The following is a 15,993-nucleotide window of genomic DNA, read 5'->3' as shown; positions in this document are numbered from 1 at the left end:
GAGTACCAAGATCTGCGTTGGGGGGTAGACTAAATTCAAAACGTAATAAACTAAAGAAATCTGTCACACCTGTGAAGGTGTACAGGATGCCAAAAATATAGGTTGCATTACTGATTTCAAAACTATACTAGATCTTTTGGTTAAAAATCTTAAATGTAGTCAGCATGGTGGCACAGAGTGTTAATAGAAATTGGACTAAAGCTGGTTCAAACGCATACAACTCCGAAAAGATGAATGGCAGGGCAAATGATTGGACAGAATATAAAGAATGGCAGTGAATGACTAAAATGTTAAATCAGGAGAAAGAAATTAAAGTATGAGAGGAAGCTGGCTAGAAATGTAAAAACGGATAGCAAGAGTTTTTCTACGGGTATTTAAACAGGAAAAAAGTAGAGTAAATGTTGGCCCTCTAGAGAGCGTCAGTTGGGAGTTAATAGTAGGTAATAAGGAAATGGCAGAAGAGGTGAACAAATATTTTGCTTGTGTTCATTATAGAGGATACAAACACATTCCAGTAATAGCTGCAAATCAGGGGGTGAACGGAAGAAAGGAACTTGGTGAAATTGTAATCACTAGGAAAATGGTACTGAGCAAACTGACGGGGCTGTGGGCTGGCAACCCTCTGGGACCCGATGGACTACTTCCTAGGATCTTAAAACAGATGGCTAATGAGGTAGTCGATGTGGTGTTAATTTTCTAATTCGCTAGATTCTGGAAAGGTTCCATCAGATTGGACAGTATCAAATATAACCCCTCTATTCAACAAGGGAGAGAAGCAGAAGACAGGAAACTGTAGGCCAGTTAGCTTGTCGTCTGTTGTGGGGAAGTTGTTAGAATCGATTATTAAAGGAGGTTATAGCTGGGCACTTAGAAGAGCTTAGAAGGCAATCGGAAAGAGTCAGCGTGGTTTTGTGAAAATCATGTTTAACCAATTTATTGGAGTTTTATTGAAGTAGTAACATGCACGGTGGATAAAGGGGGGCCTGTGGACGTGCTGTACTTGGATTTCCAGAAGGCATTTGATAAGGTACCATGTATCGTAAGGGATAATTGCAGAAAATAAAAGCGCATGGTGTAGGGGGTAACATATCAGTATGGATAGAAGATTGGCTGGCTGGCAGAAAGCAAAGAGTATGCATAAATGGATTTTTTGGATTGGCAGGATGTGGCGAATGGAGTCCCACAGGGGTCTGTACTGGGGCCTCAGCTTTTTAAGATTTACATCAATGACGTAGGTGAGAGGAGTGAAGACATGGTAGCTAAATTTGCAGATAACACAAAGGTAGTAAAGTATGTTGTGAAGAGGGCATGAGGTGGTGGATAAAGATGGGTTGAGTGAGTGGGCAAAGATCTGGCAAATGGAGCTTAATGTTGTTCACTTTGGCAGGAAGAACAAAAAAGCAGAATATTACTTAAATGGAGAACGAGTGCATAATGCTGAGCTGCAGAGGGATCTAGGTGTTCTAGTACATGAGTCACAAGAAGTTAGTACACAGGTACAGCAAGCAATTAAGAAAGCTAATGGAATGCTTTCCTTTATTACAAGAGGGATTGAACATAAAAGTAAGGATGTTATGCTTTAGTTATACAGGGCATTGGTGAGACCGCATCTCAAACACCGTGTGCAGTTTTGTTCTTATTTAAGGAAGAATGTAATTGCATTGGAGGCGGTTCAAAGGAGGTTTACTAGATTGATACCTGGAATGAGTGTGTTGTCTTACGAGGAAAGATTGACAGACTGGGCTTGTTTCCACTGGAGTTTAGAAGGGTGAGGGGTGATTTGATTGAATTATACAAGATCCTGAACAGCTTTGACAAGGTGGACGTCGAAAGAATGTTTCCTCTTGTGGGAGATTCCAGAACTAGGGGGCACTGTTTTAAAGTTAGGGGTCACCCTTTTAGGATAGAGGTGAGGAGATTTTTTTTCTCTGAGGGTTGTACAACTTTGGAACTCTCTGCCTCAGGTGGTGGGGCCATTGAATATTTAAGGCAGAGGCAGATTGATTCCCTTGCTTAACAAGAATCTAAGGTAATCGGGGTTAGATGGGAATGTGGAAATTGAAACACAAGATGATCAGCCATGATCTTACTGAATGGCGGAGTAGGCTCAAGGGGCCGAATGGTCTACTCTTGTTCCTACTTCTTATGTTCTGTTTGCTCAGTTTTTTTAAAAGTGAATAGCATAGGTTGGAGCAACCCCTTGCAAGGGGAATGTGAGCAAGCCACGTGATGCATTTACCCTCTCAGTTACAGAGAAGTCTGACGAGGCAGACAAAGAAAGCAATAACTTACAGATGTTGGAACTTACCAAAAAATAAAGTGAGCTATCGTTTGCATTCTTGTTCTCCCCTTAGCTTTTATTTTTAGTTACATTCTTGGTATTACCTGTTGCTTAAATATAGTCAGGTTTTGCTGGTAAAAAGTGATACTTGCCTTCCTTTGGCATAAATTATCTACCAATAAAAGCTAAAATTAAAGAAATGTGAAGGTAGTTGCTACATGTGGGTTTAAATAGTTAAAGCTTCATACTGAATTCCTAATTGCAACACTTTCAAAACGGTTTGGAAAATACAAGAAAATAGACCAAGCATTTCAGCATCCAGACAGATTAAGTTGAGGTAGGCCTACAATGAAATAGTATGTGGGAATTTTGACTATCAGTCTGCCGGTGAACCAGGAGAAAATTGAACATTGCCACAATACAGCCTAACTTTCTTGTCTCCACTTCCCTAAGTGATCATTCCTTATGTTTGAGCGTTGGCAGGCTATTTGCTTGTTGGGGCATAATAGAGTACAAAATCCAGTCACCTTATGGCATCCACAAGCTATGTTGCCCCCAGTAATCACTGGGTTGTCATCAGAAACAGGAGATCTGGATAACTCTGTTCTCCCTTCCTCATCTAGAGGGTGTACAATGAAAGAAACCATGCAGTACCCCAGCTGAAACCATTAAACTCAGAACAAACTGGAGATCTTGCGACCCATGTGGCTGAGTATTATAGCAACCATCCCTTTAATCTAATGGGCCAACATTGGAGAAATTTGTCACAATTAAGCCTGTAACCTAGGAGATGTTCTAAAGGTGCAGCTTATTTATGTATCAAAGTTCTGAAGGTGGATGGTAAAATGATGGATTTTTTCCTGCAAGAAAATCCCAATAGCATCACCTTCAAGTGGAGGCAGACGTTCATCTTGGTGAGGGAGCCAGAATTATAACAGCGAACCTTTAACCCCCCTCACTTACCTTGCCAGGTTTGGTATAAAAGGTGGTATAGGGAAGAACTGGGAATAAATTGCTTGCAGAAAATGGTCCATGGCATGGGAGGAAACATAAATTAACTACGTTATCAGGGAAACATTGAGTGGCCTTGTATGATCAGGATTCTCACCTATTATTTTCTTTAATTATTGTAGTTTCCAAAAGTTAATACAACTATTTTACATATATAATATATATATATATAAAAAAGACACATTTTTACAGATTATAGATATGAATGAGATATTATGGAACATTTCTTAACTTATTTGAAACAAAGTCTGTTCATATCACATTTTAACTCCACATTGTTACACTTACCGCTATACTGACTTTTCCCAGGATTTCCTCTGGAATTCTCTTGGCTTCCTTCAGCACCTGGTCTAGAGAGCCACCATCCTAAAAAAAATTACACAAGATTGAGATGATTTGATAAGTGTTCCTTGATCCAGCCTCAAGCACTGTCAAACTAGCAAATACCACACACAAATAACTGTGCAAATGGGCACTCCATGTTAGGTTACAAAAATACTATAACTACAAAAATAACCAGTTCTACATGACTGGCTCGATTAAGGCAGCAAATGCTTAGGTTCTTCAATTTTCCTCTTGCCTTACTAGCTCAAGGTAACCAAAGTAATGACACTTTTTAAATGTTCATCAATGAAGGCAGAGGAATCTGTACAACAGGTAACTCAGATCCAAAATACTGCATTCTAACCCCTCAGTACTTTACTCTGAAAGGGTGCAATATGGCTTCAAAGCGAAACAAATCTAATAATGTAAATAAATTCCCACCAAATAAACCATTGCAAAATGATACTGTCATGTCAGGATTAAGTGCACATGGCAAAAAATGATAAAAATTTCTGTTCCTTAGTCATGTGTAACATATCCACTAGGTAATGGGAAAATCAATTTCTAAATGTTGAATTAAAATATGAAAAAATACTTTGCACTGTTAAAGGCTGAAAATTCTATTTGTAATATCCCCTCCTTTCCTGAGGTACTGCCTAACATCACAAAAACAGAGGTATTCCAGTACGCCCCCATAAACTGTCTTGCTCATGAGTGATAGCCAAGAGCAATCAGCAGACTTTTTGACTATGGAAGTATCATGGCTGTCTCATCGAATCACACATACACACAATTTTAAGCCTGGGTTACAGAAATGCCATCAAGAATAGAATCTCAGAACCTGGTTGTTATTCACTCTATACCTATCCTGGAAGGTCTAAAGATTGATGGTATCTCGCAGACCCCCACATCAATGTGCTGAGGTCATCAAGAATACGAGAGTAAGTACTGGTCTCAGCCTAAAGCTCTTCTCACTTTGGACTTTTAAATAAGCTTGAAGGAGGTAAATTTTGTAACTTCATATAGTTTTGAAACTTGCAACATCCATTAAAACAGCTGCTTTTTGATATACAAAGTGCACCCTCTAGTGGTTTACAAATACACACGCCCAGAGGAGGGTTGAGAAAAACCTGCATTACTTACTCCAAAACCTCAATTCCCAATTTAATCACCTTAGAACTAAGCACTTGACATAGACGGTAACTCTCTTTGCATTTCCAAATCATAAAACAAGAGTACCTTGAGTTTAATGATGCAGCCAGATGCACAAATACAAAGAAAGACTTGCATTTCACAACTATGAAACGTCCTAAACCGCTTTATAGCCAATTAAACTGTTCAAAGATAGTCACCGTTGCAATGTAATAAAGTCAGGAAAGTAGCATACAGCAAGGCCATATAGCCAGGCCTAAGAAACGATCCACTTTCCTACAATTCCCAGTGTCAGCCCTTTAATTTTGCCTTACTGAACTGGTTTTGAACAAGAGTGGTTGTAATTCTTGTAAACACATCAACAATCTGGAAACCCACCCCCTCAACCCCCATGAGTCAGAACAGGCCTTGGGAGACTTCTGGTTTTACAAGCTTTAACAGACAATAACAAGAAGCTGAAAAGGCTGCATGTGTTGTGCACTGAAATGCAGCAGCAAAGTAGCAACACATTCTCATGTGGTAAGAATAATATCAATCTACTTATCAAAGTGTAACAATTCCAGAGACAGAAGTGCTATGTTTTCAAAAAACAGATTCCATACAAAAAGAACATTATATGGGGTCAAGAATGGCTTTCTTAAAGATCAAGTCCAAAAGAATTCAAGGGGTGGAGAAAATAAGCGAGATTACAGAAAACACTCAAATATAAACTATTATCTGGCACTGATTTGGCCTAAACTCTTACGAAAAAATGCAAAATTTATCTTTCAAGTCAAACCCTCGGTCAGAAAACAGCTCTCACATGCTTCCTCCACATATATATTCAACATTACCAAATAGTAACATTTGAACAATGATCGAATGTAACACCAGAGATGCTGACAGAATTTAAGTTTAAAAATCTCTGCAGTCCTCCCCTTGCTCCTCCTCTTCCCAGCAACCACCTAAAGATTCTGGCTCAGGTTTCCTTGAGCTCCTGCATACTTGAGTGTCTCAGCAGGCACTGATAATAGGTGAGCCCACACAATTAGTACCACAGACTATACTACAAGATAGTAAAGATTGGGAGTTGGGGGTTAGCGGGGCAGGGCAGGATTAACGCTAAACCAGATTCCATCCTTGCTCGGCATCAACCGCAAACCACTTTCTAGCAAGAAGTACTGGACAACAATGAAGAGCAAGAATCCCGGCTTTAATTTATTCTCCCCCAGCCTAGGAACACCGGCCATATGCAACAGCTTTACTGCTACTCAGTCTGAGGTCAGCTAACTCTGCACAGATTGCAGATGGGACACAGCATCTTTGTTGTCTGAATGATTCAGTTCTATCTAGTGCATTTACTATCCAAATCAATGGGATGCTTAAAATATATCTGGGTTACACAGAATTTAAAACACAGACATAGGCCATTCAACTCAACTCATCTGCTCCAGTGTTTATGCTCTACACAAGCCTTTTCCAACCATCATCACTTAACCCCATCATCATAATCTTCTATTCCTTTCTCCTTCATGTGCTTATCTAGCTTCCTTTTAATCATGCTATTTACTTCTACTCCTTGTTGCAGTGAGTTCTTCATTCTAACCATTCCCTATTTGTTGAAATTTCTCCTGTCTTTGACTTTTAAATTCATTTATGGGATGTGGGCATTGTTGGCTGGGCCAGCATTTATTGCCCATCCCTAATTGCCCTTGAGAAGGTGGTGGTGAGCTGCCTTCTTGAACCACTGCAGTTCCTGTGGTGTAGGTACACCACAGTGCTGTTAAGGAGGGAGTTCCAGGATTTTGACACAGCGGCAGTGAAGGAACAGTGATATATTTCCAAGTCAGGATGGTGAGTAGCTTGGAGGGGAACTTCCAGGTGGTGGTGTTCCCACATATCTGCTGCCCTTGTCCTTCTAGGTGGCAGTCGTGGGTTTGAACGGTGCTGTCTAAGGACTTGGTGAGTTCCTGTAGTGCATCTTGTAGACAGTACAAACTGCTGCCACTGCATTGGTGGTGGGGGGAGTGAATATTTGTGGATGTGGTGTTTTGCCTGGATGGTGTTGAGCTTCTTGAATGTTGTTGGAGCTGCACTCATACAGGCAAGTGGAGAGTATTCCATCACACTCCTGACTTGTGCCTTGTAGATGGTGGACAGGCTTTGGGGTGTCAGGAGGTGAGTTACTCGGCACAGGATTCCTAGCCTCTGACCTGCTCTTGTAGCCACACTATTTATATGGCTAGTCCAGTTCAGTTTCTGGTCAATGGTAACCCCCAGGGTGTTGATAGTGGGGGCTTCAGCGATGGTAATACCATTGAATGTCAAGGGTCAATGGTAAGATTCTCCCTCGTTGGAGATGGTCATTGCCTGGCACTTGTGTGGTGCGAATGTTACTGCCATTTGTCAGCCCAAGCCTAGATATTGTCCACGTCTTGCTGCATTTGTACATGGACTGTTTCAGTACCTGAGTCATCACAAATGGTGCTGAACACTGTGTAATCATCAGTGAGCATCCCCACTGCTGACCTTATGATGCAAGGAAGGTCAATGCTGAAGATGGTTGGGCCTAGGACACTACCCTGAGGAACTCCTGCAGTGGTGTCCTGGAACTGAGATGATTGACCTCCAACAACTACACCCAAAATCCTTTGTGCCAGATGTGACTCCAACTAGCCGAGAGTTTTCCCCGATTCCCATTGACTGCGGTTTTACAAGGACTGCTTGATGCCACACAAGGTCAAATGCTGTCTTGATGTCAAGGGCTATCTCATGACCCATAGGTTTGGACTAGACCACAAACACAATTAAACGCATAACTTCTGTTCTATTAAGCAAGAGGTCCATGGGCTTCAATCTCACTTCTTTAAATGTACTCGCTCGCAGGATTTGGCTGTTGCTGGCTAGGCCACCATTTATAGCCCATGTCGAATGTATATACTACCCAGAGTCTCATTTTCAGAGATATTTGGCAGAACAGGATAAAGTTCATTACCGATATTGGGCTGATCTTACAATAGTGCACAAATGACCTTTTACACAAAGGCTTTTTACCCCTGGTGATAAATTGTCACTGGGTCATAGAAACATAGCACCAGGAGTTGGCTGTTGATCCCCGCAAGTTCCAGAGATCAAAGTTTGGGTAGCTGAAAGCTAATACTAATGGCATGCTAATTTTTTTTCTGTTCTCAAAATCAAAGATCTCTTGGAGTCAACTCCTGATTTCTACCTTACTCTCCTGAAGGCATTGATATATGCACATAATTTAAAATACTTGCACAAAATCTAAAATCTTGATTTGTTTCCTAATCCGATTGCAACTTCAAAATCATAAGATAATATTCTTGCAGTAATTTATTTATAAAGTGTCATAAATGTAAAGGAAATACCCTGTGTTTCTTAATTGGAGCAAGCAGGGAACCAAAAGATAGAGGGAGGAATTAGGAGGTGACTGAAGGCTTTGTTAAAAATATAGGTATTGGAAAGATTGTTAAGCAGGGAGAGTGTCAAAGAGTGTAGCTGTAGAAGCTGAAAGTTCTAACACCAATTGTAGGGTGAAAGGAAGGGAAGTAGGCCAATGTTAGAGAACCTAAGGATATATATGAGGTAAGATAAAACCACAGGAGGTGCCAGAGGAAGACGGAGCTCAGGTTGCTGAGGAAACTGAAGATTTTAAGTTTAATATGTTGGTGGACAGGGAGCCAGTGTTAGTCAGTAAAGAACCAGGACCAGGCAAGGTACAGGAGGCCAAGTTTGATGGTTGGAACTTATGAAGATTTGCCGAACGGGAGGCCAGTAAGGAGACTACTGGAGTAATTGTGTCTAGAGTTTAAAAATCTGTAATGACATGATGATATGTTCAAATCCTAATTTCCTGTAAATAACAGCACTGATGAGAAGTGGAAAATATTTGACAGCATTGTAAAGTTGCAATATAAATGCCAAGTAATAAGATTTTGATCTAATCTCAATTTATGTAAAGGTCACATGTACCAAGTATATGTCTCAATAAAATACTAACGCTAAGAGGTGTGGCTATTAGAGAAGCTTCAATGCTTGCCATTTGCACCCAGCCAACTTTTAGGATTAGCAGCACATGTTTAAGTAAGATGAATCAGATAGCTTTCCTATTAAATCTGGAGGCAGGCAGGCAGGGCTGCCCTCTCTCCCCTGTCCTGTGCGTTGCATAGAACCTTTTGCTGAATCCATCAGGAAGGATCCGGGCATAAGAGGAGTAACGATCCCAGGCAGTGGAGGCACTCAGGTCAAAGCGGTATTCTGCTCAGATCCGCTGTCGGTGCACAGACTGATCCACATCTGTGACCAGTTCCAACTGGCCTCGGGAGCCAAGGTAAATCGTGGGAAGAGCGAGGCCATATTCTTTGGTAACTGGGCTGATCGATCCTTTGTCCCCTTCAATGTTAGGGCTGACGGCCTGCAGGTGCTGGGGATATGGTTCAGAGGGACCGGGGCATGTGTTAGAAACTGGAAGGAGCGAATGGCTATGGTGGAGAGAAAACTGGGCATGTGGGAGTGACGCTCCCTCTCTATTGCGGTTAAGAACCTGGTGATCAGGTGTGAGGCACTCTCGCTGTTGCTGTACATGACGCAGGTTTGGCCCATTCCACATTCCGGCGCGATGACGATCACCCGAGCCATCTTTCGCTTTATCTGGAGGTTGAAAATGAATCGGGGCTGCAGGGACACGATGTACAAGTCTCTAGATAAGGGGGGAAAAACGTGCCCAACATCACCTGATGGCCACTTTTGTGTGCAGCATCAAGCTGTGCATAGACCCTCTGTACGCAAACACCAAGTGTCACTACGTGCTGAGGTTCTATCTGTCCCCTATGTTGCGAAGGATGGGTCTGGCCACAGTGCTGTGGAAAGCTCCAAGTAGTTGGACGGTGCCGTACCACCTGTTCCTCATGGAAAAATTTGTGCAGAGAAACACCTTTGACCACAAGTTCATCAGGCAGTGGTTGGCACATAACGTCTTAGAGGCCCTGCGGGCAAAGGAGATGGTGGATCCTGTCGGATGGTTCCCCGAGCAGACTGTCAGTCATTTGGCAGAATGCCTCATCACCAGAACTTTTCAACAAACACCAAGCTTGGCTGGTGGTGAGAAAGGCCTTCGCTGTCAGATCCTTCCAACAAGCCTCACCCCCTCTGCACGGTGCCCTCAACGTGGCTGTGGTGGAGATGAAGCCGTTGTTCACCTCCTTGTGGATTGTGCCTTTGCAAAGAAGGTCTGGGAAGTGATGCCGTGGTTTCTGTCGAGGTTCATCCTGAGCAGCACGGTGACACAGGACTCTGTGCTCTACGGGCTGTTCCCAGGGGGACACACACCGAGACAAACATCAACTGCAGCTCGATGGTCATCAACTCGCTCTTTGGTCTGCCCGAAACTTGTTGGTCTTCTAGTGCAAAGAGTTGTCCCCGACCGAGTGTTGCAGACTGGCACATTCCAAGGTCCAGGACTATGTGCTGAGGGACGCACTAAAGCTTGGGGCAGCCGCTGCAAAGGTGCAACGGGGAAAGGTCGCTGTCTAAGGCCTTTCTGCCATAGTGCACCGAGGGGCTGGGAAAGGTATAGACCCCTCGGGCTGTACCGCTCACAATGAATGTATGCATTGGATACTAATTGCATTGAAGCATCTCAGATGCAACATGATGTATGTTGATAGTGCAATGGTATTGGAGTTGTCTGTAATGATCATATTGAAATGATTGTAATATTCATTGATTGTATTGAAGCACCTCGTGATCTATGTGTAAAAGTTGAATCTGATTGTACTTTTTGTGATGGCGATTTAGAAATGTTTTATAATGTTCTTTCAGATATTTTATGAATAAAGTATATTTTCCAAAAAAAAGATAAAGAAACAGTTTTCTTCAATTTTCTCACATATCTGCAGATAGCCTCAGGCTTCAGATCACCTTGGTAAAAGATTTTTTTTTATAAAAGGGTATTCTGAGCCTCAGCTAATCTCCATAAATGCACCAATGGACCAACACAAACTCATGTTCCACGTCAACTCATTCAGTACTTCACAGGTCTGGTTTCCTTGTTTCTAGAAGCTGTTTACAGACCGATTTGACTATAAAACAGTATTGTCTGATTCTGCCTTTTCATGGCAGTACACAATTTTCAGTTTTCTTCCCAACACCAGCAATTGTAAAAAATTAGATAGCTAAAGATTTTTTTTCACCTAGCCCTATAGGAAATTAGTCTTAAAATAAGAACCTAACAGAAGAACCTAACAGTTCAATTGTTAAAAATATCATATTGGGCTAGATGCCTTCAAGACCATTGTGGTCACTCAGAGATAACAGCTCCCAAAAGTTCATAAAACACTGCATTTTTGTGATCTTACAAATATATTTAACTTCAAATTTAAAACCCTCTCAAAGCCAGCTATTTTCATGGATTAGAACACACGTCACAATAATCAGGTAAAATGCAAATCTGTGCTAAGTTAGCACAATGATTGATAGAAGTGCTACTGCTTGCCAGTGCCCAATGTCTAGCATAAGCCAAGATTCCTGCTCTTGACCACCATGCAGCAGTCCCTGATGAGAAAAGTGTGCATATGTGAACACTGGGTGAAGACAGGATTAGGTCAGCTGTGATGCCTATGACTGAAGAGCCTGCTGCCACTCATTGCCTGGACATTCAGGTGAAGAATAAAGCTATCAACGAACAATTAGGTTATCCAGGATCCCTGAATTCCAGAGGAAAGTGAAGCACTGGTATAAGGGTAAGGCGGATAATGTCACCTCTATAAATATCAGGCACTATGGAAGAAAGCCTCTGATCATTTAAAAGGATCTGCAGCAATTTAAGTTTGATTTAAAATATTTTAATAATTTCTCATTCAATGAGGGGGAAGCCCAATTTTCCTATCCATATGTCAGATGATTACCTAATTTAGTAGTTAATAAGCAGCTGCCACGTGGAGTTGTTGAAACAGATCACACAGGCACATTTAAGGAGAAGCTTGATGCACACATATAGGAGAAAGGAATAGAGGGATACGAGGACAAGGTGGAAAGAGGTAATTAGAATGGGGGGGGCGGGGCTTGGGTGGCGTATAAACATTGGTATAGACCAGTTGGGCTGAATGATCTGTTATGTTGTAGATTGTATGCAATTCCACACAAGGAAGAAAGCTTAAAGTTGAGCATGATGCTGGGCAAGGGCAGAACATGAGATTTTATAATTTAATCCACTGAGAACATAAACATGACCTATTCTCAATCATGACTTTAATTTACTGACTCCCTTCACTTTGAATATAAATACTGTTGTTGCCACATAGATACTGTGGTGACAAGAGCAAGTCAGAGGCTGGGAATTCTGTAATTTACCTCCTGACTCCGCAAAGGTGGCACAAGTCAGAAGTGTGATGGAATACTCTCCACTTGTCTGGATGAGTGCAGCTCCAACGTAACTCAAGAAGCTCAAGACCATCCAGGACAAAGCAACAAGCTTGATCAGCACTCCACAGTGCGTACCAACTACAAGATGCATTGCAGCATCTTGCCAAGGCTCCTTCGAAAGCATCTTCTGAACCCGCAACCTCTACCACCTAGAAGAGCAAGGGCAGCAGATGCATGGGAACACCACTGGCTGCAAATTCCTCTCCAAGTCACACATCATCCCGACTTGCAATTATATCACCATTTCTTCACTGGTGCTGAGTTAAAATCCCAGAGCTCCCTCCCTAACAGCATTGTGAATGTACCTACACCATATGGACTGTAGTGGTTCAAGAAGGCACCTTCGCAAGGGCAATTAACGGTGGACAATAAATGCTGGCCTTGTCCACAATGCCCACATCCCAAGAACAATTGAAAAAAACATGGATAACATCCTCGCTTCACTTCCCAAGGTTATTTTTGCCCAGATGATATTGTTTCCTGTGTCCCTCAATATCTCATTGAGTTAACAACTGCTATCTTTAATTCTGTTTGTGTTGATACAACCCTTGCAGTATTACTACTTCGTAATTAAACATTCAAACTTAAGGAACTAGCAAAAGCTGATGGAAAGTTTAAAAAACTCAAGTCAAATAGCCCTCAGTCCACATGAAGCCAAGAAGTTAGAAAGTGCAATGGGACAAAATTGAGTTGTGCGCTCTCGGGTGGCTCAAGTGCCTCTAGTCCAGGGTTTGCAAGCTATTAGGCATTTATTAATTATCAATTTCATACCTCACATTTCTCTGCGGATGTTTACTGCTCTAACAGAAGCATGGGTTCTCCTGTTACAGCATGGCAACAAAGGAGCCAAGGACTATGTCACATGTAACATCTCTATCAAAATCTGGCGCCTCTTAACAATGCAGCACTCCCTCAGTACTGCACTGAGCTGTCAGCCAAGATCGTGTGCTCCAGTCTCTGAAGAAGGGCTTGAGCCAACAAAATTCTCTGGCAGATGTGAAATTAATTTCACTGAGCCAAGGCTAACAGAGCAAAGTGAAAATGCGGATAACACTAGCCCTCCTCAATTTTATTTTCAATTAACTGTGAAGTTCAGTAACAGAAATGTCCCATTTATGCATTCACATCAGCAACCTCATCCAAAAAAAAAAACAAGAGTTTTGAAGAAAATAAATCTTCACATAGAACAGCTGAGTATATGTTAAATACATTTTTCAAAATAGTATTTTTAGCAGATTATATACAACTTCTTCAGGGACAAGTGCTAAATATTCACACTAGCAACACAAAAATCATTAGCTTATCCTAAACCTTTTTTGCTCCAATTCATGAATCAGTTGGAAAACTATTACGTTGTAATTGATTTAATGGCCCAGCAGGTCTAAACCATGATGCCTTCAAATCAGAAAGTGGAAAAAAAAAGCTCATTTTAATTTTGAGATGCTCACAAACTGAAATGCTGTCAGCTCAATAAACTGATGGTTGGCATGTGTGTGATGGAGGTGACATTATCTCTGATGGCAAATCTGTTACCTTGTTCTGATATTATTCCTGTAGGGAATTGGTTACTTTGTGTCTTATGTGCTGAGTCCTTGCTCGGAAAATGAATTGACAAGAATGTTCACATACGATGCTACATTTGTTTCATGTACTGCTTCAATATTCATCTTGAAAGTATAAGTATTGCCAAGTTCTAGACTCTTAGTGTCTTTGTGCACCATTGCTACACTGCAAAACAAATTAAAGGAAAAAAAAACAAATGAATCAAATTCCATATTCAAAACCTATGCGATAAAATGTTACCTCAAAGGCCGAGTTCACTTGAAGCAAACGTAATTTAAAACACTGACACTTGCATTATATAACGAAGAAGTGATGGCCAGTAAAAAATAAATGAAGGCACGCCCCAGAGGTCGCTACAATCAATCCTATAGCACAACAGACCATCAATAATTGAGGATTCTATGCAACAAAAGCTTCTCTAATGCAGGCTGTGTTAATACAATGAATCTCATTAAAAAGCAAGCAGCCCTGTACACATTAAAAAAAAACATTAAGTAGGAAAAAATGGACATAAACCAATGGTAATCAATTTGGTCTACCTCTCCTTCACTGTTAAACCACTTGCAAATTTGGTGCTTCACGTGCAGTGTAGTCTGCAGCCTGACCAATATTGAAATGTTGGCAGTCAGGATTCAGCGTTGTTCCTTTCATATTTGTCTTTTCTCTTCAGTGAGAAAAAGCTAAGGAATGAAATGAGCGTGCACAGAAAAACTACACAAAAATAAAATTGGTGCTACAGCTTTCCCCAACCCTCTTCCTGTGGTCAAGTACCTGTCCTCCATTTAACAGCTGTCCATGACTGAGGCCAGAAACTTGTTACATGAAGAACTGGTTTGTAGCCATGTTCCCAACTCCTTGGTGTGTGTTGCAGCAATCATAAGTGTGGCCTTTGAGCAATTCAGTGCAATTCCGTCCTGAACAGTCGCTGTTGAGAATTTATTTCCCCATTTTATATATATTTATATGGCACCTTAGCCATCCAAATTGCAAACTAAAAGTTAATAATGTGAGAAGCAAGAACACTAGAGCACAAGCATTTTGTTTACACGAAGTACTACACTAAGTTACATTATTCCTGGATGATCTAGCTGTCTAATACATCACAATAATACTCTAAGGCTTGTATTTGGTATCATCCATGGCTCAGCATATGCACATCTGCCTCAGAATCAGAAGGTTGTGGGTTCAAGTCCTAACTCAGTGACTAGAGGACAATCTCAACGGATGTTTGAGTATTGTACTGAGAAAGTGCTGGACTCTCAGAGGTGATGTCTTTCAGCTGAGGAGTTAAAGCAAGGTTTCATCTGCCCACTCATGAATGTTGCGGTACTTCTTGAAAAAAGCAGGGACTTTCCTTAATGTGCTGGCCAATACTTCTCGTTTCTGTTTGAGAGACCTTGATCTTTGCAAATTTCCTTTTGTGTTTTCCGACATTAGAATAATGATTCTGCTTCCAAAAAGCATATCGTTGGCAAAGTAGCTTGTAAAATCATGGCCTATAAATGCAAGTTCTTTCTTTCTTACTGGTGGGTTTATCCCAATAGGGGGAATATTGTCAGAGGATGCTAGTAATTACCTCATAATAAAAATTGAAATATAAAAGGTTATTAGAGAACATCAATTGGAAAGTAAAAGAAAATCACCCTGGCTACGACAAACAGCAAGGCATCTGTGCTATCTTCTTAGCAATATAGTGATGAGTTGGAGGAAACAGGTTACTCCCGGATGACTGCGTGGGTAAATATATTATGCACCTTGATTCAATTCCTAGTTTGTGCCGGGTTAGGTGGTGTTGACGTAAGGTCCCTTAAGGTAGCGGGACAGGTAGGTAAGGTGGTTAAAGTAGGCATATGGGATACTTGCCTTTATTAGCTGACGCATTAAATATTAGAGCAGGGAGGTTATGCTGGAACTGTATAAAACGCTGGTTAGGCCACAGCTAGAGTTTTGGGTGCAGTTCTGGAATCCACGTTTTAGGTAGGATGTGATTGCACCAAAGAGTGCGCAGAGGAGATTTACCAGGATGTTGCCCGGGCTGGAGAGTTTAATTATGAGGAGAGATTGGATAGACTGGGGTTATTTTCCCTGGAGCAGGGGAGATTGAGGGGGACATGATTGAGTTGTATAAAATTAAGGGGCACAGATAGGGTAGACAGGAAGGAACTTTTCCCCTTGGTGGAGGGATCAATAACCAGGAGGCATAGATTTAAGGTAAGGGGCAGGAAGTTTAGAGGGGATGT

The 15,993-nt window shown here is 41.4% G+C and overlaps 1 protein-coding gene across 1 annotated transcript in view; it reads right to left on the bottom strand.

Annotated features, from left to right (window-relative positions):
• Positions 1-15,993, bottom strand: part of LOC121286946 (dual specificity mitogen-activated protein kinase kinase 2) — an 89,184-nt gene that overhangs the window by 44,728 nt on the left and 28,463 nt on the right. Inside the window, exon 4 of the mRNA XM_041204278.1 lies at positions 3,581-3,658. Within this exon, the coding sequence (XP_041060212.1) occupies positions 3,581-3,658 (78 nt within the window). The remainder of the gene's footprint in view (positions 1-3,580; positions 3,659-15,993) is intronic.

Source organism: Carcharodon carcharias, chromosome 14 (assembly GCF_017639515.1).
Source record: "Carcharodon carcharias isolate sCarCar2 chromosome 14, sCarCar2.pri, whole genome shotgun sequence".
Lineage (NCBI taxonomy): Eukaryota > Metazoa > Chordata > Chondrichthyes > Lamniformes > Lamnidae > Carcharodon > Carcharodon carcharias.
Note: the sequence above shows the minus strand (reverse complement) of the source record. Positions and strands in the feature narration are given on the sequence as shown.